Source organism: Micromys minutus (genome assembly GCF_963924665.1).
Source record: "Micromys minutus genome assembly, chromosome: 3".
Taxonomy (NCBI): domain Eukaryota; kingdom Metazoa; phylum Chordata; class Mammalia; order Rodentia; family Muridae; genus Micromys; species Micromys minutus.
Window position 1 is genome coordinate 13804142 of NC_137972.1, and position 24178 is coordinate 13828319.

The window sequence follows — 24178 nt, forward strand, 5'->3', positions numbered from 1 at the left end:
GCAAACAATTTTCCCTGAAATAAATGGAGCATATTTGTAACGACAGCCTGAGATCGTGTGAGTGGGCTGAGCAGGTCGCTCTTCCGACCTTTTCAGACGTCAGCAGAAAGTCAACAATGCTGTATCTGTGTCAGACCTGCAGGCCGCGTCTCATGGCCTCAGTGCCCGACGCTGTTAGCATGTTGTTTGCTTCCATCACAGTGATCTGGTGTGACTTGGCGGTGATAGGAATACGGTGGACATTGCCTGCCAGCGTCAGTTAGGGCCGAGAGGGCCAGCTCCAGTATGACTGTCCGTGAGTTACTGTAAGGTCTCTGCACGCCCCAGTTTTATTCAAAACAAAAGCAGGGAAAGGCCTGAAAATTGAAAGGCAGAGCCAGAATCTAAAATTTCATGTAACAGTGTATTTGATTCTGCTTGAGTAAAACATTGAGCAAAGTATGTGACTGCATTGAACCAGCTTTTAAATCATTTCTTCTGTCAGGTTTAAAGTCTGTGTCAAACTTGTTATCATTTACCATGATTTTTAGATTTACAGAATTTTGTTGATCAGCTTCCCTTTTTCTGTTATGAATCTAGAAGCATTTAGCTTTTTAAATTTTAATCCGGAAAAATCTTCCCAGCCTTTGACACCTGCTTGGACAGAAAGTGCTCCGATAGCGTCCAGTCTGTACTGCTGCTGAAAGCCCCGGAACCTGCTCCGTGTGGCTGCGTGACAGCAGAAGGCGTGGGTGCTGTGTCACTAGGAAGTTCATGAATTCCTCAGTTCTGCCCCTTCTCTTGCAGTCACTGTATTTAGAGACAGTTGATGCACGAATCTCTAGAGTAAGTGTAAGATGAGCTTCACCGTACTTACAATAAAAGTCATGAGATCATTCATGCACAAGCCAGTGTTGTAGTCATCTCTTACCTTCATGAGTGTGTTCCTTGCCATGTCATTTTTTTAAAGATAATCACATTACAAATTTACAAATTTTATGGGTTACATAAAAAGGTAGATAAACAAGTATAAACTTGTTATACTCTTATTCTGTTAGAAAGTTCACTGACTGGGTATTTAAAATTGATCATTTTGGTACTCAGTTGAAACCATACTTAAGACGGTGTACTTACTCGTGCCCACAGAAATCAAAACTACTACCTGCAAGTTAGAGGGATTTCCCTCTGCACATTATAGTTTAAAAAAAAAAAAATGATCTGTCCTCATTGGAAGTTCAGCCTGGACTGTGTGGTATTTTACTTTGTCAGGCAAATTATGAACGGCTAAAAAACGTTGAGAGAATGTAGACTGTGAAGACCCATTTCCACATTGTGATGCTACAGGAACCGCTGAGATCTGTGTGTGTGAGGTGTGTGTGAGGTATGCGGCAGAGGTGTGCCAAGACTACAGGGGAGCAGTAGACTGCTTGCTTGTGGTAAGGCCCTGGGTTTGGTTCCCAGCATCAGGAGAAAAACAGAGTGATTTTTCTAAAAGTGCGTTAATAAGTATAGGTCTGCAGTTGGGTTGTTTTTATTTTATTTTATTTTCAATGTTACTGGGGGTCAAACCCAGGGCCTTGAGCACAGCACATGCATCTAAATTTACCTCAAGATAGAAGAACTGTTTGGGGACCAATGGAGTTTCTCTCTGCTCTCCAACTCCATCCATTTTTTACTTGCCTCTAGTTACATTTTACTTGCAAATAAGGCATTGCATAGGCCTTCCTTTGATAGTGTGCTGTTAATCTTCATCCGTATCCATGAAAAGCAGTGGCTTTGGGTTGTGATCGGTCTGGGGATTAAATCCATGGCCTTCCCTGCACATTCCAGGTGAGGGCTATTTATCCACATACAGACTGAGCTGCTCATAGCCTGCAGACTGATTTCCAGTCCAGTCTTCTTCCATCAAACTAACCACTTCTTTATCGCTCTCCCACGCTAGCTACAGGCCTTACAGCTACCGGCACTTTGCCCCGCCCACTACGCCCTGCAGCACTGACGTCTGTGACAGTGACTATGCTCCTAGCCGGAGAATGGCCTCAGTGGCAACAGCCAAGGGCTACACCAGTGACTTGAACTATGACTCAGAACCTGTGCCCCCACCACCCACACCCCGGAGCCAGTACTTGTCGGCGGAGGAGAACTATGAAAGCTGCCCTCCTTCTCCATACACTGAGAGGAGTTACTCCCACCACCTCTACCCACCGCCACCCTCCCCCTGCACCGACTCCTCCTGAGGAGGGCCCCTCCTCCTCTGACTGCCTCCACCGGGACCTGTACATACACATGTTGAGATCTGGAGGGGGGGGGAGCTATGCAGAAAGGTGAGGCAGACCCTGTACAGTTAACATTATAAAGTGGGTGGGGTACCTGAGATATTTGTACAGAAGAAAAGGATATTTATATATTTTCTTAAAATAGCAGATTTGCTGCTTGTGCCATAAAAGTTTGTATAAAAAATAAATTTGTACTAAAAGTTTTATTTTTGCAAACTAAATACACAGAGCATGCCTTAAGCCCAGTGAAGAAACTGAGTACAAAGGAAACAGGAAAATAAAGGCATCACTGACCAGGAATGTCTGGGTTTTAATGATACCAAAAAATAAAAAGGAGAAAGTAATTCCATCTCAGAGGGGCAAACTTGGAAGTAGCCAAATTGCCTTCAGGTTAACAAGTCAAGAACCCATGAAAGAAAAATAACAGTACTAACTTTGGACAAAGGGCTTTTGTTTTCTCCAGGAATTCAACAGTTTTCATGAGGAAAATAGATACTTGTGAGATTCATTTTGAGTGTTGCTGTTGTCGGAGCTGAAGTGTCTCTTGCAGGACGCTGTGGAGCTGCTGAGAGCTCACGCCTGCCCCAGTCCATGCTAACAGCAGCTGCTTTCGAGGCCTGCCTCCCCAGCACCTTGGAGACCGTTTCGCTAAGAGCCATGATTTACTTAAGCTTTTTAATCTGAGGAATTGATGAAATGGAATTTACTAAACATGAGATTGATTTCAATGTACGTACTGTTTTCTCAGCATTCGGCTGAGCTGTTGGCTGTTTTTGCATAATCAGAAGTTAGCCATATTGTTGGTCTTCCATGATTGTTTTAATGCTCATTAAAGTGTCTTTTTACAACATATAAAAATGCTTAAAAATCACAAATCTGTTATATTCTTGTAAATTAGTTTTGTATCCTTGCAGCATACAATATCCCAGTGAAATCATTTTATGTATTTTTTTTTTTTTTTTTTTTTTTTTTTTTTAGTAAAAAACTTCAATGTGCTCTGGTTAGAAACTGTCTAAAAAGAAATTTTTGTTGTAGGCTTCCCCTATATGAACTGTTTGTGACATCTTCACTTTCTGTGGACCTGCTTTTCTCAGAGTGATGTCTGCAGGCATACCTCTGCTAGTGTGGTGTGAGATACCGCCTTGTTATGCACTGTGAATGTGTGTGTTTTCACATGATACACATGTGTTTCTGTGTGTGCTTTTCCTGTCCCATTATAGATTAAGACAATTTCACAAATCTGACAGTGGGGATTAAATGAGGAGACATGGTGAACTTGTCAGCTGCAGGAACTCGAGCAGTGGAGACAATGGTGGTCTCTCCAACACGTGTGACTTACTGTCACGCACCAGGCTGCTGTGTCTGTCACTGTTGGGGCTGGCCTGTGGGATGGGCCCACCAGATAGTAGTTTCCTGCTTTCACACGTGTCTAACACTCCTGAAGCTGAGCTCATTTTAAGCTGGTATGGCTTTTACCTTAACAGGTGTTGATCAATTATTGATTATATTTTTTAGTTCTTGATGTGAGGCCTCTTTGAATTTCGGAGCCTAAGGGGGAAAGAATAAGTTTAAATGACTTTAAAACAAAACACCTAAGTACATGTTCAAAGAGAAAAAGAATCCTTTCAGAATAACGCTTGGGTTGTTGGGGACAGCTTAGTGAGAATCAGGGGCCCTTATCTTACATATAAGTACATGGCAATCCATCCGTGTCTTGCATTTCAGTCACATAAGCATTAACTCTCCCATTAGTGAGATGAAGTGTGCAGAGCATGACACAGACTGGACGCCTTCTGTGACACATGGGCCACTCCATGCTTAAGTGAAGATGGGGGGCAGCAATGCTGGGTATCACTCAGAATTGGAGGATTCTATGTTTACATTTTTAATATGCGTCTTTCTCGGGTGGGCTTCCTGGGAAGGGTGTGGCTTGTGTTATCTCTGTCCAAGTGCTGGGATGGCAGTAGCCTCTTGCAGAATACTAATTTGTGTGCCAATTTGTTGAATGATTTGAATGATTTGAAGGCGGTTCAGGTTCAGCTTGGTATCCTCTTTCTGGGGCAGCTCAGATGTGGTGAAGATTTCTGAGTACCTTTTAGTGAAGGTCGTTAAATTTGGGAAAGATGATGACGATACTCAAGTTACATGGACAGTTAAGTTTAAATAAACTGTGTCTAAATTATTGAACATAAAATAATGAGGAAAAATAAACTCATGAGAACACAATTGGAAAGGGGAAAGAAAGTTTTAAATTAGGTTGCATCTAGATTCGTTACTTAAGAGGGAAAATGAATAAAATTTGATTAGATTTCATAGTTACATGTGTATTTATTTTTGAACGCATATCTTATTCAACTATGCCTGCTTCCTGATTGGAGAGTGTCTGAGGCGAGCTCTTTTGTAGCTTGCTTTTGTACACCGCAGAAGCTTTTCTGCATTGCAGTCTTTCATAGCTGAGACCCACACTTGACTCATTTGGAGCCTGGTCTTCTAACCAAAGCCTGAGTTCTTGCTTATTTCAGATAAACATCAATGGAAGGTAAGGTTTAGTCTAGAGTTGGTGGCTAGAATGTTAGTATTTTTCTTCTGTTTTTAAATTTTACAAACTTTTTTGCAATGTTGTGAGAATAACCATCTATTTTGAATAACAGGTTTTTTGGGGGGGGCATCTTTGTCTTGTCGTAGAGGCCCATCAGTGAACAGATTGAGGTCATAGCTGTGGTAATTACCTCACTGGTTAATTGAGATGCGTCTAGTGATCAAGAAGGTGTTGTGCAGGAAAGCCTGCTTCTCTGCAAGGCTCAGAAACACAGGTCTTGTTTTGTTCAGCCCCAGTATGTCCTGCTTTTAGTGACTGCATTACTCAGTGTGGCCCTTATAGCTGGAGTTCTTAATCAAGATTAGATTATATATAGGAGCTTGGGTGTCACTGGTTAGCAGTATTTAAGAATTCACAGACGAGAGCCATGAGCAAGTGTGGGTGTAGCCTGAGGCCTAAACAAGTTTTATCATCGAGCATTAGTTAAAATGTCAGAATCCCTTTTAGTTTCCTGGAGTTTCCTTATCCCAGGCCTAAAGCAGGCAATGAGAAGAGGTGTGCTTTTAGGACCTTTGGAAGACATTGCTTTGTGACAGTGGCAAGATTTGACTTTTGAAACCCTTGGGTTGTAAAGTCAAGAACTTGGGCCCTCAAATACAACATTATACATTTGTGACCCAAACACTATGCTTCGTGGATCCATTGTCCATGTCTTTCTCCAACTGCACAGCTCATATAACAGCTTACAGCCAGGTAGAGGGAGGCAGACACTCGGGTTTACCTTAATGACTTTAGAGTCAAGTTTCCGACCCTGCCCTCACCTTCAGGAAAGGAGACTGTCACGTCTAACACTGTTTTAACATTTTCACAAGGCATTTAAAAAGCATTCCTGATTTTAATCCTAGAGAATTCTTTAGAATTACAAATTGCTTTCTTGTACTCAGAAGCAGAATACGGCCCAACACACTAATCATGGGGCTTTCCATCATCAATTAGAGATACAGACAGCATCCTTCTGCTTAACTGTCCATTGGGTCTTTGATTTTCCATCAAATATAGGGAAGGTGAGGGGTGGTATCGCTATACATCCATGTGGATGTGCATCTGTATCAATGAAATGTGAGTATTAAGAGGGAAGTAAAGTAAGACTGCTTCCATCAGTCCGGTGAGGCGAGGCTGGAGAAAGAGGGTACCCGGGGCTGAACCTGACAGGCCTTGTTGCAAGTGAAGGATCTGGTGCTGCTTTCGGATGTTTGTCCTTTATGCGTCTACACTTTTTCTTAAGCTTTAATCTTATCATTGTCTTAAAGTCAGCTGGTGTTTCTTGTACATCGACTTTGGTACGATGGTGCTTTGCAAGGATGTATTTATATTGTAATGGCCAACATTTGGTCAGCCCTTGTCCACGTATTCACTTCCCCCCTTTTGTAAAATAAGTGCTTTAATTATAAACTGTATAAATACCTTGTATAAACCCCCTTTTTGATTATTACAAAAGCTGAATTGTAACAAATGAAATGTTGATTTTTATAATAAAACATTGGAAAAATCAGTGAAAAAATGGAAGCGTCTTTTTTTTTTCTTTTACAATAAATAATGAAAATGGCTGTGCTTTGTGTGATTAATCCTGCTTATTTCACACACAACAGATGCGGCCTTGAGGTTTGCATGAACTGAAAAGGGTGGCTGGCTGGTTTGAGGCTGAAGCACCTGTGCCTAGTAAGAGCCACAGGCTTCTGAGCACTGCTGTGTTCTCCGTGATGGAGTTGTGTGAGCGATGCCCTTTCTCTCCCCCAAGTTAGCCATACAGGGGTGTTGCTTTTCCTGGTGTGGAGCTCAGTGTGACGCTGCCGGGTGAGCTTTGTGGAGCTGAACCGATGAACGTCAACACCCACCGCGCCTCACATTGGTGGTTTAAAGTGGAAGCCAGACGCTAATGGGTCCTCACAGGTGCTCTTGATTCTTCCTGCGGGAAGTCTTGTTCTCTCCAAAGGCCAACCATAAAGGCCGTTTCCACTTACAGAAAAAGCTGAAGCGTTACTTGAACCCAACACGGTGCAAAGCCGTGTGTCTGGGGCTTCATTGTCACATGCTTTGGGTGACATGTACAGTCCTTTTATTCTGTACTCACTGCCTTGGTTGTGCAGCTTGTTTCTATAAATTTAACTCCTAATGAATTACTGTGGCCAGGGCTGTCATTCATACCAATATGGAGTCTTGGTTGGGATCACTAGAGAGCTTTCTGCTTGAGTCTTGCTCTTGTGAATTCTGATTTAATCAAAGTAGAAAATCGATCTTCCCCCTATAAAAATGCTAAAATGATGGATAGTTTTATTAAAAATCTGGCAAGCATTTACTATGCACCAGGCATTATACTGGCTTCTCTACCACATTCAAAAGCAATCAACTGATTGATGGCCAGACTTGATAGGAAATGCCTGCTAGAAGATCAGCATCTCCAGTCAGAGTTTCTATCAAAAACAGATTGTGCAGAGAAAGAAGAGACTGTCCCAGACTCTGCTCTGTTGTATTGTGATGGGTTGCTGTTAGGTTTCTATTGCTGTGATAAGACACCATAATCAAGGCAACTTATAGAAGAGTTTTTTGGAGGCTCCCAGTCCCAGAATGTGGCTCCATGGTCCTTGGGCAGGTAGGCAAGGTTCTGGAGCAGGAGCTGATGACAGATCTTGATCCTTAAGCAGGCGCACACTACAGTGGGAGTGGCTGGGACAGGGCACACCGCACTGGGAGTGGCTGGGACTTTTGAAATCTCAGCCTGCTCCTGGCAACACATCTCTTCCAACAAGATCACACCGAATCCTTCCCAAACAGTTCCACCAACTGGGGACCAACTATCCAAATAGATGAACCTATGGGGGTCAATCTCATTCAAAACACCACAATTGTTAAGTCATGTCTGCACACACTTAGATTTTATTTTGGTATTTTGGGGGATTAGGAGAGGTCAAGCTGATCTTGAACTCAGAGATCTACCTGTGTGTGCCTCCTGAGTGCTGGGTTAAAAGTACATCATCAAGCCTTTACTGGCATGCCTGGCTGCCTGCATTATTCAGTTTATAACTTTCCGATTCTTTATTCTTTGAGTAATGAGTCACACGAAAGTATGCTCAAATTTCTAAATATTTGGGGGATTTCCATTGTTTTGTTATTTTAAATTTTAATTCCATAAAAGCCAGATTTAAGTTTTAAATCTTTGAGACTTGTTTTATGGGCCAGACTATGGTGCTGACTGTGTGTTTCTGGAGCTCTTGAAGATAGCGTGTACTCTGCTGATTGTTGGGTCTAGCTCTCTAAAAGTCAGTGGGATCACTCGTGTATCCTGATGGATTTTCTGTCTACTGCTACCAAAAAGAGAGTTGAAATCACCAAACATCCGTGTGACTTTGCATATTTAATTTAATTAATTAATTTATTTATTTATTTTTGCCTGCATGTAACAAAACTGTTGCATTCTCAAAACTGTTCTCCCTTTAGCATCAAGCACGGTTTTTGTCATACGGTCTCTTAGTTGTTTTTCCTTTGCATACACCAGGCTTGCTGGCCTGAAGGGGTCTGGAGATTGTCTGTAGCCTGTCTTTTATCTCCCCATTGGAGTACAGGGATTCCAGACGCTAATGTAACTTCTAGAGACTTGAGCCCTGCTCCTCGCGCTTGTATGCCAAACACTTTTACTTAGTAAGTTATCTTCCCAGCCCAAGCATTCAGATTTTATTTATTCAAATAAATGTTCTCTTTTGCCTTTGAACCTGTGCATGCGTACACTTGTTTGTATGTACATGTGTCCGTGAAGGATGTTGAAGTGCCCTCAGTAATTTTCCACCTAATTTTTCAAGATAGGGTCTTTCCCTACCCCGAGTTTACTTACTCAGCCAGACTGGCTGGTCTGCAAACTGCCTTCATGTCTCTACTTCTCCATCTGTGAGATTACCAGTGTGTGCCCTCACATCTCTCTAGTACATGGGCAATGGGGCATTGTGCAGCAAGCGTTTCCCTGAGGAGAAATTCTGAGTGTTTCACCTGTTCCTTGTGGCCCCGTGAGCTCCGGAGAGTGCTCTTTTCAGTAGTTCCAGGGGTGGGTCTAGAGCCTTGAGTGATCTTGGGATCTAAAGCCTTGAGTACAAGTTAATCTGTGCTCATCCAAAGACTCAGGGCTGTCTGTAGCTTGGGATGCTATTCTCCCCACGTTCCCTGTACACGGAAGCCCCCTCAACCATCCTGGACTCCTGCTCAGAGACTCTGGGTGGTTCCCCTGGGTGGTAAAGCCAGAGAATGCTTTCCATCCCACATTCTAAAGCAATCCTGGACTCACATAGCTTCTTGTCTGTCAGCGTCCAGGTCTTCCCTGCCATCCCTGTTTCGTTTATTTTGTCTGCAATTAAACCGAAGCCTCAAGCAGGAGATCAGATCTGGTTACCGTCGCAGCATCCTAACTGGAAGCTGCGTGTGATTCTGGAATCACTTGCAGAGTTTGTTATGACTCCGTGTAGCCTGGGCCACACTCCAGTCCTGCTGATTTACAAGCTGTGGCAGAAGGGCTGGGGTATGGTTTGCAACTATGTGCCAAAAAGATGCCTGCTGTCAGATGTGCAAAGTCAAACTGCATCTGTACAGAAGAGCTCCCGGACCACGGAGAAAGGCTGCGCGTGCCAGCTCACAGGGTGCAGCGCACTAAATCCAGTGTCTGCAGGGGGAATGCTTTGGATCACCCTCGAGAAAAGACATCCAAATACAGCCCCGTGGCAGCCAACGGAGAGTCAGTAAATGACGCACGGGGGAAATGAGAGAGTAAATTTGGATTAGGAGAACTGGAGAAAGGAGACTGGCAGGCAAGCACATTCCAAGTAGAGAGGATGTTGTTCAAGACCCAAGGTGCAGAGATGTATGACACATTCGGGAAACAGAGTCGTTTGGCTGGATAAAAGAACAGGGAGAGGCCTTCCAAGTCTCCATCTTAGAGACCCAGAGGAGAAAACAAAGGAGGAACTCTTTCCTTGAACTTTGCAGGTTTGTGATGCCTTTGATAACAGACGGGCTCCTTCCTTGTTGATCTATCTGTTTAGGCTACATTCTAAGTGCCAGCAATCCAAGTGTCTTTTTTTTTTTTTTTTTTTTTTTTTTTTTTTTTTTGAGACAGGAGCTGTACCAGATTAGCTTGGAATTCGCAATCCTCCTGCCTTAGTGTGCCTCCTGCCTCTTAAGTGTTGGAAACTCAGATGTGCACTATCATGTCTGCCTAAGTGGTTTCTTCTTCCTTCTTTTCCCCCTCCCCCTCTCCCCCCTCCTCCTCCATGCTATCAGTTATTGCAACTAGTTAGTGCCTCAAGAGAGTGGGGCCCTTTGAGCTGAGCCGTGGGAAGCTCACAGTCAGAAACAGTGCAGTCGGTTAACACTAATTAGGTCCCAAGAACTAGTCTGAGCACTCTGTGTAGGTTAGCACATTTGGTCTTCACGGAAGCCCTACTGCGATAACTTATTATTTTAATAGAAAACATTTTTGGAAGGGAAGTGTCGAGACAGTCTTGAACTCATTATGCATGTCTGGTTGGCCTAGTCTTGCGGCCGTCTGTCCCACGTCAGCCTCCTGAAAGCTTGGGTTACAGGCAACTCTTTTCACAGCAATCTTTCAGTTTATTATTTTTCTAATTACCAACCATTAGGCTACTTCCCAGGGATTCTAATATCCCAGAGCTCAGGCTGGGGAGTCAGCACTGTGGGTAAATAAAGTATTAGCCTCGAAACTGTGAAGGCCTGTATTTGAACCCACAGCACTGACCTAAAATGCTGGATGTCACAATGTACACCTGTAACCCTAGCGCCATGGAGACCCGAGAGTCCCAGAAGCTTGTGAGCAATCTAGCCTGGGTAAGAAACAATGCACAGAGACCCTGCTTCAAACAGAGAGGAAGATAAAGACTCACATCTGAGGTTGACCCTTGACCTCTGTATGTTCTTGTGGTACCTACGTGCCCTCACTTTCCATTCCATTGACGTGGTGGGGTGCATGTATGTCACACAAAGAAACAGGAAGGTATTGGGAAGATGGTTTTGTACCAAATGGAGTTCGTCAAAAGTACCATGGTATATTCTGAGAGAATGGGGTCAGCAAGACTTAACCCAGCCGGACATAGCAGTGAGCTCAGGTTTCCTCTCTGACATGAATAGGGTCATTCTCCTGAAGGTAAGCTGGACACTAGGCATTTGTCAGGGTACCCCAGATATGTTGTCAGGAACAAATAGTGCCAGAGACTAAAAAGTAAGCACACGTGGTTTTATCGCTTCACCTCCTGAGACCGCCAGACACACGGCAAACGCTTCTTCTAGGGTAGCTAACAGGATGGTTTCTACATCAAGTAAAATGATCACTTATCCTATGGACTCAGTCACACATTCAGCGGAGGACTCGGATACCCTCAGCGGAGTCCATGCTAATGAGTCCTGTGAGCTGAAGAGAGCAAGGCCTCCCCGACCGATGCCTCTGGAGTCAAGGTCCCATCTGCTGTGTCTGTGGTGGTTTTCTCCTGAAGTCTATGAGGAGAGCATCGGGCACGGGACTGCTGTCACACAAGGAACATCCCAGATGACGGGTCTTGGGCTATTTCAGTCTACTTCTTCATGTGGTAGCCCCAGAATTTTTTCCTAGAGGGGGGAAGGGAAAGAAAAATCCTTAAAGTTCCAAGTTCAATTCACTGCTGAGGTGAGAACACGGACTGGGGTTGGGGAGCATGTGGAAAGGTGGCTCGGTGTCCTTGGGGTGTCTGCACAGCAAGCATGCCTCAGGCCCTCTGTACACATCCCGGGCTAGCAGACGGATGTATAAAATGTGCAAAGACCCCCTTTGAGATTCCCAAAGGTAAGTAAAGAAGTGTGATTGTGACCGAGGTTGGAAACTTGTTTTGTGGAAGACCAAGGCCACAGGTGTGTGTTCACGTGGCCGTGTGAACACACACCTCACTCAGCAACAAAGGTGCACACTCCTACCATCGAGGAGCTGCCTTCCCCTCCAGGGCTCTGTCTGAGACCATGAGACAAAATAACCCTTCCCCTCTTAGGTCACTTCCTGCCTGGCTCTGAGAAAAGTAGCTCATGCGGCAGGATCTGGAGTCGGCGTGGCCTCTCCTTCTGTGACTGATCAAGCCCCTGCTGTACAGGTACTGGCTCAGCGTCCTTGGTGTATGTAAAGTGACAGGACCAGTGAGGACCTTGTACTGGCTGGTTTTGTGTCAACTTGATAAAAGCTGGAGTTATCATAGAGAAAGGAGCCTCCCTTGAGGAAATGCCTCCTTGAAATTCAGCTGTAAGGCATTTTCTCAACTACTGATGGGGGGTGGAGGAGGACCCACTGTGGGTGGTGCCATCCCTGGGCTGATAGTATTGGTTTCTAATAAGAAATCAGGCTCAGCAAACCAGTAACATCCCTCCATGGCCTCATCCCTCCTGCTTCCTGATCTGCTTGAGTTCCAGTCCTGACTTCCTTGGGTGAGGAACATAATCTGGAAGTATGAGCTGAATAAACCCTTTGCTCCTCAACCTGCTTCTTGGTCATGATGTTTTGTGCAGGAATTGAAACCCTGACTGAGACACACATTGCTCATACTGTCCTAGGCAAACTGAAATTGAGTGGGGAAGGTTAATTGCCAACCCAGCAAGCCTGCAATGTGGAAACAAACAAACACAGACACATAACAAAATCACATACACACACATACACAGACACACACACAAACACACACACACATACATACAGACACAAACACATACACACCCTTCAGCAGCTGCATGAATTTCTAATCTTTGAAAAGCCCCCTCCACATTCCTCGGGAAGGACTCATCTGCTTCCTCTGACTCCTCTCTAGCTGGCAGCCAAGTTTAATAGTTAAAATAGTTGGCTTCACTTCTCCTTCTTCTTCTGTCTGATTACTGGAAGTGGAGCCATTTTTAAAAACTTACTTACCAAAAATATAAATATACCATAAAACTCTCCCTGCTAAAGTGCATAGCTTAATGGCTCTTACTCTTCAGAACTATACAACCATCACCCCTGACCTGAGAACCCTTTCTCCATTCCTAAAAGAAACCCTATGCCTGTTAGTGACCAGCCCCGGTCCCTCATTGTTGGCTTTCTGTTCCCACAAATGTCCTTATTTTGGACATTTTATGTGACTAGAACCACATAACAAGGGTCATTCTCGTCTGGCTTCTTAGCATCATGGTTCTTTTTTTTTTTTTTTTTTTTTTTCAGTTTTACTTTTATTTTCCAATCATGTATATGCATGTATATCGTGAGTGTGGGCTCATAAGTGTGGGGGCCCACAGAGGCCAGAAGGCATTGGAACCCTGGGGTTTGGCGTTACAGGAAGTCATGAGCTGCCCAACGTGGATGTTGAGGATCAAACTTGGATCCTCTGAAAAGGCAGCAAATGCTCCTAACCCCTGAGCCATTGCTCCAGCCTAGAGTAAGGTTTCCTAAGGTTCAGGGGCTCTGTTTCCTCCTATGGCTTGTCCTATACACTGCGCTCCCTTTTGTTAACTGTATTATTAATGGCTGAGCGCCACCGTTGTTTCTGCTTCATAACTACTTCAAATGACGAATACTGCCTTGAACACTCATGCATGTGTTTTGGATGTTTCCAGTTTCAGAGGTGTGCAGATGGCAGCTTTATTTTACTTTTTTTTTTTTTTTTTTTTTTTTTTTTTTTTTTTTTTTTTTTTATGTGGTGCTGGTGATCAAACTCACTCACTGCCTTGGCCTGCTAAATATGTATCCCAACACTGGGCTATACACCCGGCTCTTGGTGACTCCACTTAACAATTTGCTAACTGCCAGATGGTTTCCCCAAGGGGCTGGCGATGAGGGGAATTCCAGTTCCCACACCCCGCAGATAATCCTCACCACAAGCATCCCAGAGGGTAGAGTGCTTCAGCTTTTTGTCTTACATCTTCCCACTATTGAAAGGAGCATGCGAGTTATCTTCTCTCCTGCTTGTTGACTATTTCTACAGTCTCCTGAGAGGAACAGTGTACAAATCTATTGACCATTAAAAGAAATTAAATTGCTCATCTTTTTTTTTTAGTGTGCAATTGTATGTGTGAATCATTTCTTTCAATATATGACTTGTAAAAATAGGCCTCCTTTGTGTGCCTGCCTCTACAACTTTGCACTTTTTATCAGTCTGAGTTCATTTTGTTCTCTTCCTTCTCTCCCTCCATCCCTCCCCTCCCCTTCCTTCTTTCTTTCCTTCCTTCCTTCCTTCCTTCCTCCCTCTCCCACTCCCTCCCTCTCCCTTCTCTTTCTTTCTCTCTTCCTGTCTGTTTCCCTTTCCAATCCACACCCTTGTTTCCTCTTCCTCCTCTTATTTTTCCTCCTCTCCCCTCCCCTCCCTCCCTCCTTCCCCTTCTCTTACTGGAGATCGAACCCAGGGCCTCAGACATGCCAAAAACATAGGTATCACTGAACTGCATCCCTGATCCTTCATCTTCCCGTACCCCACCCCCTCACAGTGGTCAGGAAAGGAAGGCAGCAGAGGGACTCAGTGGTCTTTTGAGAAGAAGAAGAGGGAAATGAAATACTATTGAGGGAATCTAATCCTTTCAGAATTAGTCAGACAGCTTAAAGTTGGGGGTGGTTAGCACACGGCTCAGTTCACAAACCTGCTGTGAAAGTGAGAAGCTGCAAGGGGTAGAAGGCTAAGTGGGGTGCCATTGAGGACAGGGGCAGACTTTTCTGCTCAGTGGGAAATGTATGCCACACTTCCCAAGGACATTCTGGCCAATCCCAAAGTCAACTCAAGAATTCTGCTGGCCCCTGGAACACAGTATGAAAGAAGCCCAAGGGTAATGAGTGAGGGCCCTTCTTCCTAAGACGAACCTTGACCACTTGGGAATGAAAGCTCTGGAGAGACCGTCTTTTCCAAGTTGGTCAGTCCTTATGTTGGTCTGGAACATGGCAGTTTGCGGGGGATCTCAGGGAACAGAGATTAGGGATAGAGGAAGGGCTGAGGCTGAGGCACAGAGGGAAGGAAGCTGTTATGATTGCTCTCAGCTCATCAAAAATAAATGCAAGTCCAGTTGTTCATTCTTCAGTTTGTGGCATTATGTCCCTGTTGAGGTCTAAGCAGCAATGCCAGAATGCTGTAATCCCTAAGGGAATATCAGCCTATGTCCTGTAGCATCAAGGAGTGTGACTACATGTGCCCTGCCCTCATCTGACAAGCAGAGTGACTGAGAAAAGAAATGGCGTCCATTGGAACATATTGTCTCGCCAGCTCATTTCCTGCTTCCTCTGACCCTTTGCCCCCTCCCCGACACACACTCTGGGAGCTTAGTGAATATTTGTGGACAAAGAAGACGGTTGCTAAAAATATGTTCCAATTGATGGGACTTGTCTCATGCCGCTTGAGAACCGATTCACAGATGTGGTCCCTCTCTCTTACAAAATCTTACCATCCACCCCTTAGTAGAGAAGCTGTGTGTGTGCTAAGGTCTCACTGTATAGTCCAGGCTGCTCCCAAACTCACACTCCTCCTGCCTGGGCTTCCCAAGTGCACACATGCACCACAGTGCCTTGCTGAAAGGATTCATTTTCTTGGTGGCTTGAACTTACCCATCCACCGTTCTGCTGGACCCAGGGGGAGAAGTACTCTCTTAGGTACTTGGTCCCAAAGCCCAGCATCCTATTCATTGGGTGGTTGTCAATGGCCGTGAGCTTGGCAATGGCATCTATTGCAAGGGCAGCCTTGAAGCCCTGAGCTTTGACCTCTGACTCTCCTCTGGTGTCCACGTCCCTCAGGAACAGGTCTGTGATTGTTCTGAACACTGAGTAGGACATCCCGTCCTGGAAGCTGCTCATCAAAGCCTTGTCCTTCTTTATCTGTGTACAAGAGGAGAAGCAATCAGGCATGGGGAAGGCCATTCTTGCACCCCAAAGCACCAGTAGAAGGACCTTGGACTGCAGTGTAAACCTGTTACCACCTCCCACAGAGCCAAGTAGAGCCTCGAACCTGCTCTGTTAATCCCTCCCACCGATACAAATAATGACAAAACTGAAAATTCTAGTTAATACTCAGGTACTTGCCAAGCACCAAAGATGGGCAGGTGTCCTGGCTGATTAAGACTCAAGCCATTACCATGGGGCCCGAAGTCTAGTGAGAATGGCAAAATAATGCCGTGCGCTTTTCAAGAGGCAGGGAGATGGATGGGGTCTTAGGAACGTCTCAGGATGTTCCTTCTGCCTTATCCTCTCTGCAACCTCATTTATCATATCTACTGATTTCCCCTCTAAACTAGAATAAGGATAGCACAGTGTTAGACAAGGTGGAGTAGAGCTGGGGGCACAGTGGAGCTAGGGGAAACTCCTCACTTCCTTAAAAACAGCGGAGGGGTGGTGAAATGGCTCAGTGGGTACTTGCTGCCAAGCCTGAGTAAGACCCTCAGGATCCATGGTAGAAGGAGAACAGACTCCTGCAGGCCCTCTGATCTCTATGTGTGTCTCATGGTGGGCACATGTACATTCCAACTCGCCTCCACATGAAATAAATAAATGTACAAAAAAAAAAAAATCCAGATTCCTTTCCCATTAGTCCACCCAGTTGATTTCACCCCCACCTCTGTCCCCCCTGTTCACTTCCTTTGGATTGCTATGCTTCTCTTGGTTAGCTTTTGTTTTTTGACACAAGGAGAAAGGCTCACTCTGTGGCTCAGGCTAGCTTGAACTCCCAAGTGTGGGATTATAGAAGTGTGCCACCATGCCACATTAAATTTTTTTTCCCCACTGGTTGTTGATATTCTACAGATGAAGCCATTTCTTCACAAGGTAAATCCTTGACCTGGTGGGTGACCACGAGTCCCAGAGAGTTGAGGCTTATGCTAAGGGGCTGTGCAAGGCTGCTTGAATTCTGTGTCTAGGATGCTCTCAGACTCCTCCTCCCTCTGAGGCCCACCCTACCCCTGCCAGTGATACCAAAGCTCACTCTCTGCTCTCTGCTCTTTAACCCAATACCTTCGGTTTTCACTCCACACCTTCCCTAGGCCCCCTCTCTCCCTTTAGCATGATCTGGGCACATGTCTGTCAAGGCTGTTGGGAGAAGAGCTGGGATCATGCTGAGGCTGCCACTTATTTCTGCTTTTCCCTTCGGCAAAAGCCCACACCCACTGTCTCTGGACCTGACCTCCTCCCAACAGGTCTTGACCACAAAGGAAAAATCTATAAGCTTGATCCTGATCAACAGACCTGAGAGATACGTGATTATCTATGGGCACAAGACACAGAAGATGTCTCCTGAGCACGCTGTGAGTTTGCTCTTCAGTGTCACCCAAGGACAGCTGTCTCTATAACAAAAAGGGTGGGCCTCAACTTCTCCACCTCTATGGGTTCCCTAAGTTGAACTAGACTGCCTCCCTAGGTGAACTGCTAAGAGACTTTAAGCAGGCACAGTCTAGCAACTGTCTGGGAGGATTTCCGAGAGGGTCCCAGCCTTTGAGCAACCATGAGACACACATTCAGACTTCTGGGCAATCGCAAACATCCCGAATCCCCTGAGACTCAGTCACGTAGGGAAAGAGGCTGACAAACTGCTGTAGCAAACTCTCATTTTCCGACGTCTTTTCTTACAACAACATGGTTGCATTTCTAGTTTCCAGAAATTCCAAGGAGGCTCCAGAAGATTTACTGATGTTTTCCAAAGCGATTCATTTTTGAGATGCAGCCAGCATGAAGGTTTGGACTCCAAGGGAAATAAAACTTAGGACTAAGTAGAAGCCAGGATTCTGGAGAAGTTAGAGCCTGGCTCACAATTCCGTTGTCCTGCCTTAGTGCGTAGGCGCGGACAGGGAGCTCCGTACCTCTCTCTCCAACTGATCCCCGGAGTATTTCAGCAGCTCAACAATCCTGCATATTTTTTGGTCTTCTCCATCTGTTGGGGACGACAGAAATTCCAGTTATTTCTCTCAAATTAATGAAGGTCTCTTTCTAGTGGCAATGCTCGTGTCTTGGTTGGGGACGAAGAGAGAAGCAAGCATTCAAGTCCTTAGTTGGGAAATCTCACCGTCCATGACTTCTCCAGTCCTATCCCTTGCTTTCTCTACTCGGCCCATCTTTCCCTCCCCTGAGAAACTTAGCACTGTATTTACTGTATGATTGCTGTTGAAGACATCAATTCCATGACACATAATCCCATCCACGAAGATTCGAGGAGACATTTCTCTCTTATTTGCACTTAAAGTTTATTTTCCCACTAATGTATAACTACAGCCCATTCCCACCCCATCTGGTGGGGGTCAAAACTAGGGCTTCCTGCTTTCTAGGCCGATGTTCCACCTCTGAGCCACATCCCCAACCCTCCTTCCTGTTTTCGGGCTATTCCTCAGCAGATGGTACTTATGTGAAATATAAGTCCCGTGTGTGTGTGTGTGTGTGTGTGTGTGTGTGTGTGTGTGTGTGTGTGTACGTGCATGTGTTTGTGTGTGAGTTCATGCATGTGTGTGTGTGTGTGTGTTTTCTTGTGTGTGTGTACGCGAGCGTGCATGCGAGTCCGTGTGTGTCTGCTTCCATGAATATGTGTTAACATTGGAAGTCCTCCCCCATCATTTTCTACCTTCTTTTTTGAGACAGGAACTGGTACTGAGCTGGATGGCTGAACACACATGTATATACCCCTGTGCACAGCTTCATATGGGAGCTGGGCTTTGGAACTCAGGCTCTGGGCACAGAGAACCCCTTACCCAGATGAACCAACTTCCCAGACCCATAAATTCCACATAGGATTATAATCCTACCATTGTCGGAGAGGGTGGAGCCAAATTTAGAGCCCAAGCTCGGAGTAAAATGTTCTTGGGAACTAAAGTCCTCCTTAATCTCATTTTATCCTCCCTTGTAGTTTACTTCCCTTGTTTACATTACTTTTAAACGTGGTTGGCTTCTATGTGACTAAAATTTATACTGTTACCCCAGGTCTCTACAAGGTGGGATCTGTGGGAAGGGGATAAACACATTCCCGAGGTCCCCAGACTGAAATGGCAGTTGGATTTAAACATATCTGCTGTTGGCATGGGCTATGAGGGCTTTCCTGTCACAGCATGGTACTCAGTAAACGTAACGGTGAAAAACAATTGTCACTACAGAACAGAGCCCAAACAGAATGGCCAGTTACTGAGGGAATCAAGTTTCTGACTTTCGGCCCAGTCTCTTGAAGCTATGGGACCCACAGGTCTGCCCTGGCTAGAGGAGAGGCCAGGGAATTCATTAATGTAGCCCAGCCTGAGAAGTTGCAGGGAGGATGAGAGGGGAGTGATAACCTGGCTCACAACCCTGAGCGAAAACAGACCTGTAAATCTCCTTGGCCCTGTCTTGCTTCTGTCTCTCTGGGAAAGGTGCGATCCTGGAGTCTGGATTCCTCCTGCTCACTGGGAACACTGCCCTAGCTTTACTTGCCTGAGGATCAGTTTCTGCCTCCCAGGCACACTTGGGATGGCAGTAAAGCCTCAGCTCCTTCTTGTTAGCATAGCTCCCCACTAAAAGCCCCTGTGGCATTTTTTTGGTTTCAGATATACAGCAGACAGTGGGGGAAAAAATCCATGCCCTGCCTCAGGGTCTGAGCTACATATCATGGAGAGGGCTCTGCTCTGTCCTTCAACATGCCATAGATCCTGGAGCCCCTTTGTCACCATTGTCACACACCCTCCCCCACTTCTAGGGGCTGAAGAGAGAGAACTGAGATGAAGGTCAATAATGAAGGAACGTAAAACCGGCTCCCTTCAATTCGTCCCTCTGATCCCAGCTTGTCCATAAGGCTTGCAGATTCTGTGTAGACTTAGCCATTGCTACACTGTAGGCAGTGACCAGTCTGATCTGGTCCCCAATTCTCAGTTTTTTCAGCACCTTCTGACTCAGACCAGGGGTTGCTGAAGCAAATATGAATTGTTGTCCACAGGTTCCTGCTTTGAATGCTGGTCCTCAACTATTGTCACTAGTTGGGAAGGTTGTGAAGGTTTAGGAGGTGGGGCCTGGCTGGCGGAAGAGGGACACTGTGGAGGTGTACTCTGACTGGCCACTTCCTGCTTTCTGTGCTTCCCGGTTGGCTATAGAATGAAACAGCCAACAGCTGTTCTCTGAAGCCATGTTCTTCCTCCTAAATGTGTGTGACCCACAACCATGAATGCAACTCGGAAATCCGTAAGCCAAAATACATTTATTTTTCCTCCTTAAATTACTCTGGTAGGCCATTTTTCTCACAATGGCAAGAAAAATTAGTAGCACCCTGGGTGTCTGACAGTGCTGGGTGTTCCTCGGAAGTCCTGGGTTGGTTGTTGCTCTCACTCCATGTGCTAACATGATTAGAGCTGACATTTCCTCCTCTCCCTCCATGGGAGACTTTTCTCCGGACTTAGCAGTGATCTGACGTGTTGGTCAACATGCTAATGACATCCCTGTGTTGATCAATATGCTAATGGCATCCCCGTGTCGTGGGCTGATGTCTTAAGCTAGAGCTTAAAGTCTCTGACATGCTGCCTTGAAGTGGGCTGAGATTCCCAATCTGCAGAGCCCCGAGCTCTGTGCACACAAATGTACCCATACACTTCTGTCTGGCACACACTCAGCCCAACACACTCAGCAAGGAAGGCTTACCTTTCTTAGAGTCGCAAGCTTTAGACGAAATGCCTTGTAACTGGTAGTGCAGAGTCTCTGAGACACTCTCTTTGAACTTGCCTCCTCCCTGGCTGTGGCTGTCATCGGGCGGTGGCCAGGAGTAAACGATTTCAGCCACTCTGTTAGCGATACAAGCAACTTTGGAATCCACCGCTGAAATGAGAAAGCACTGCTCAGAGGGCATCCCCGGGACTGGGGCTGCAGCATGGACTTCCAGTTGCCTATGATGAAGAGGCTAGCCTCGGATAAGAGGACTATGTCCAGGAGTTTGTGTTTGAGGCAGGACATTCTTCAGAAGGGACTAGAAAGTCCCCAACAGGCTTGGATGAGGGGGAAGAATATAGCTGCCCTTCCACACCCTCATCTTTTCTCTCTTGCAAAGGAAGGAACCCAATGGGTTCCTGGGGCTAGAATTGCTTGAAAGGATGTTCATGGTGTCTTAATTTTTAAGTGTAGTTATGCTTGGGGATACCCTTTATACATGGGAGGGGAGGCCTTTCAGTTCCCAGGAAAGTGTTCAGTAGTCTGAAACTCCTTGCTTTTTCCACACATTTCCCCTTTAAGTTGAATAGAAACCGTCCGAGTGATGCTTATGGGTAAACAAGGTTACACAGACACAACCACATCTGTCACCTCAGCACTTTCAGGAGGCCAGGGCTGCAAGGTCATGAGTTTGAGGCCAGCACAGACTACAAATACCTCAGAAGGGTAAGTGCATAAATTACAGCTTATCCTTCATGCATTTGTGAGCCAGGAAGTGACAGTGTGGCTTTGTATCTGCTTGGGAAAGTGGAATGAAGCAGAGATACATCCTGACTTGTTGGGTAGTAACCCCGTCATTGGTTTCCTACCAGTGAGCTCACTGTAGGAACTTGAGGTGGGTCTTCGATTAGTGCCAAGTGGAGCAGCTGAGACTAATCATACTGTATTCGGGGAAGATCATTCATTCACAATAATTAATGAAGGGGTTGGGCCGAGAGGTAGGGGTCAGCCTGGGCTACATAGCGAGGCACTATCTCAAATAAGTAAGTAAATAAACCCACAAATATATACACAGAGAGAGTCAAGTAATCTAGAAAGAAAGCCATCTCTGCCTTTTTCTTATCTTCCTGCTTGAAATAGAGATATGATGTCTAGAATCCCCATAGCCACGTAGACTATGCTCTTCAGAACATGCAACAGATAATCAAATATACATAAAACTATGTACTATGAAGGCTGGAGAGATGACTCAGCAGTTAAGAGCACTGACTGCTCTTCCAGAGGTCCTGGGTTCAACTCCCATCAACCACATGGTGGCTCACAACCACCTGTAATGGGATCTGATGCCCTCTTCTGGTGTGTCTGAAGACAGCAACATTTCCTCATATACATAAAATAATTATTTTTTAAAACCCTATGCATTATGGTTATGCACATTGTAATATATGGTTATTCAGCCTTAGATATATTTGAAGCCAATAAGCCCACTCTCCCAGTGAATTTAATTTTATTCTTAATCTCACCTGAAAGTTATTATTTCTTTTTATAAAGGAGAGAGGATGTGAGTGGGTTCTTTTGAAAATTTGGGTGGGAAAGCCAAGTGATACTTCCTTTGTGTCATTTACTCTAGGAAACAGGGATGGAAGGCTATGGAAACTTCCGGTCTTCCTGTGCAGGCCACAGTGAACCCCCAAAGCCAGGTGTGGGAAGCATGGGGCAGGAGAGGAGGGCATGCCGCTTAGCCTCAGCCACCCTTGCGTTTAGGGAGCAGACACCTTGATTTGCTCTGAGTTAAACAATTCTGGGAAGATGGTCTCTGTGTGGTCCAGACAGTGTGTCCTGAAGCAGTTGGCCCCCCACCAAGACTCACTGCCTCTGAGTGATGGGTTCTGCATATTCTCCGGAGCCTGCATCCTCACCATCTAACTGAAGAAGTTCCCTTGGTCACCGACTAGTTTGGAGCCCTCCGCAGGCAGGACTGACTCCAACTCAGAATGACACTTTAAAACTGAGCAGTTACTGCCATCTGTTGACTAATTATGGTCACGCTTCCTAGGCCCACCAAACCTGGCAGGAAGGGGCTTTGCTGGGGTGGGAGTGGGTGGGATGAGGGGAGAGGCTTCTGCTGAGGTCTGTAGGTGGAGGTAAAGCCCTCAGTGATAGTATCTTGTTTAATACAATTGTTTTTTTTTTTCTAACAAGAAAAGACATTTTATGAGTTCTTTTTAAAAGAATGGTTTACATTTTTTTGAAAATCTTCCTGTTTTAAAAGATTTAATTTATTATTTTATATATGGGTGTTTTGTGTACATGCACACCAGAAGAGAGCATTGGATCCCATGGGACTACAATTATAGACTCTGCGAGCTAGCACATGGTTGTTGGGATTTGAACTCAGGACCTCTGGAAGGGCTCTTAACTGCTGAGCCATCTCTCCAGACTGGTGGTTTACACTTTGAAAAGTATTTTGTTTCTTTTTGTTTTTCAAGACAGTCTTACAGTTGGAGCTGGCCTCCAACTTGCTATGTACCCCAGGCTAGCCCAGAACTGGCCACACTTTTCTTTCTGAATGCTGAGGACTGCAGGTATGAGCCAGTGTGTTCAGCTGAAAACCTGCTTGCTTATATCTCTTGACCTGACTGCCTTTCTTTCCTCCCCTCCCCTCGCTTCCCCTTCTTTTCCTCTTTATCCCAGTCACTCCTCTCATGACCCTTCCCACTCCCCCCTCTTTCCTTTTCCCCTCCCTTCCTTTCTCTTTATCCCTTTTTCCTTTGTTTGTTCATTTGCTGTTGAAGACAGGGTCTCACGTAACCCAGGTTGGCATTCATCTCACTATATAGCCAAGGCTGGCCACAGACCCCTTGAAAGTCCTGCCTTCTTTTCTGCTTCTCTCTTGAAGCAAGCTTATTTACCATCACAGAGCCAGAAAACCTCGGCTGCCACCATTCGCTCCCACCATCCTCCTTTCTTGGGGGAAAGTGGGTGGTTATGGTGGAAGATTAATGACGTGGAAAGCCCAGATCTCCATCCTCATCAGGTAGGAGGAGGATAACCACTCAGCACACACAAAGGAGCAGGGTGCTAGCAAGAGCCCTCCACAAGCCTACCTTCATTCTCCACACTGGACAGGGACCTGGCCCAGTGCTGGTTGTGGAAGCCACCCTGCCGCTCTACCTGGATGGGGCCCTGGAAATGGAACTCATTTGGGGAGCTCAGCGGACCTTCATCCTTTTCCGTGACTCTGAAGAGTGTTCTCCAAGAGGACTTCTTCTTGCCCAAGCTTATGTGCTTTTCGCTGGAGGGGGAACTTCTACAAGGCAACGATACCTGCGTCCAGGAATCAGTTGACCAAGTCCCCAGTGCTTTCTGGGACAAACTTCTTGTTCTGGAGAGCTTGGGGGAGAAGGCAGCCGGGGTGCTCTTGAAGACATGGTGTCTGGCATAGAAGGCCAGGATTTTGAACTCTATGCTGTTTGGGTCATCATCCTCCAGGGGGATGTCTTCCAGGTCATACACACTGGTGCTGCACATGTTGGGTCTGGAATGGCAAAAGGGCAAAGGTGCTCTACGTGTTGGGGCATTTGCTTTGCAGGTTAAGAGAAAGCACGGAACAGACTGAGAAAGCATTGTTGGTTCTGATCTCACGTTGCTAGGAAAGTCCTGTGTTACTGGGACAGGAAGAGACGGACGGGTAAACAATGCCAGGTAAATGATGGGACAGGAATATGGCTGGGTGTGGGG

General features: G+C 45.7%; 2 protein-coding genes across 2 annotated transcripts in view; one reads left to right on the forward strand and one right to left on the reverse strand.

Moving 5' to 3' along the window:
• The window catches only part of LRP6 (LDL receptor related protein 6), a 116844-nt gene extending 110508 nt beyond the window's left edge, over window positions 1–6336 (forward strand). The window contains exon 23 of the mRNA XM_080914775.1: window positions 1922–6336. Coding sequence (XP_080770901.1) covers window positions 1922–2216 — 295 coding nt within the window. The 3' untranslated portion in view covers window positions 2217–6336. The remainder of the gene's footprint in view (window positions 1–1921) is intronic.
• A 5076-nt stretch (window positions 6337–11412) lies between these two features.
• Window positions 11413–23968, reverse strand: BCL2L14 (BCL2 like 14; the record flags this gene model as incomplete). Its single annotated transcript, XM_080914106.1, has 5 exons — window positions 11413–11451; window positions 15416–15682; window positions 17653–17723; window positions 20435–20608; window positions 23545–23968. 5 exons carry the CDS (start codon window positions 23966–23968, stop codon window positions 11413–11415), a joined length of 975 nt encoding a protein of 324 aa, XP_080770232.1.
• Window positions 23969–24178: the final 210 nt, after the last annotated feature.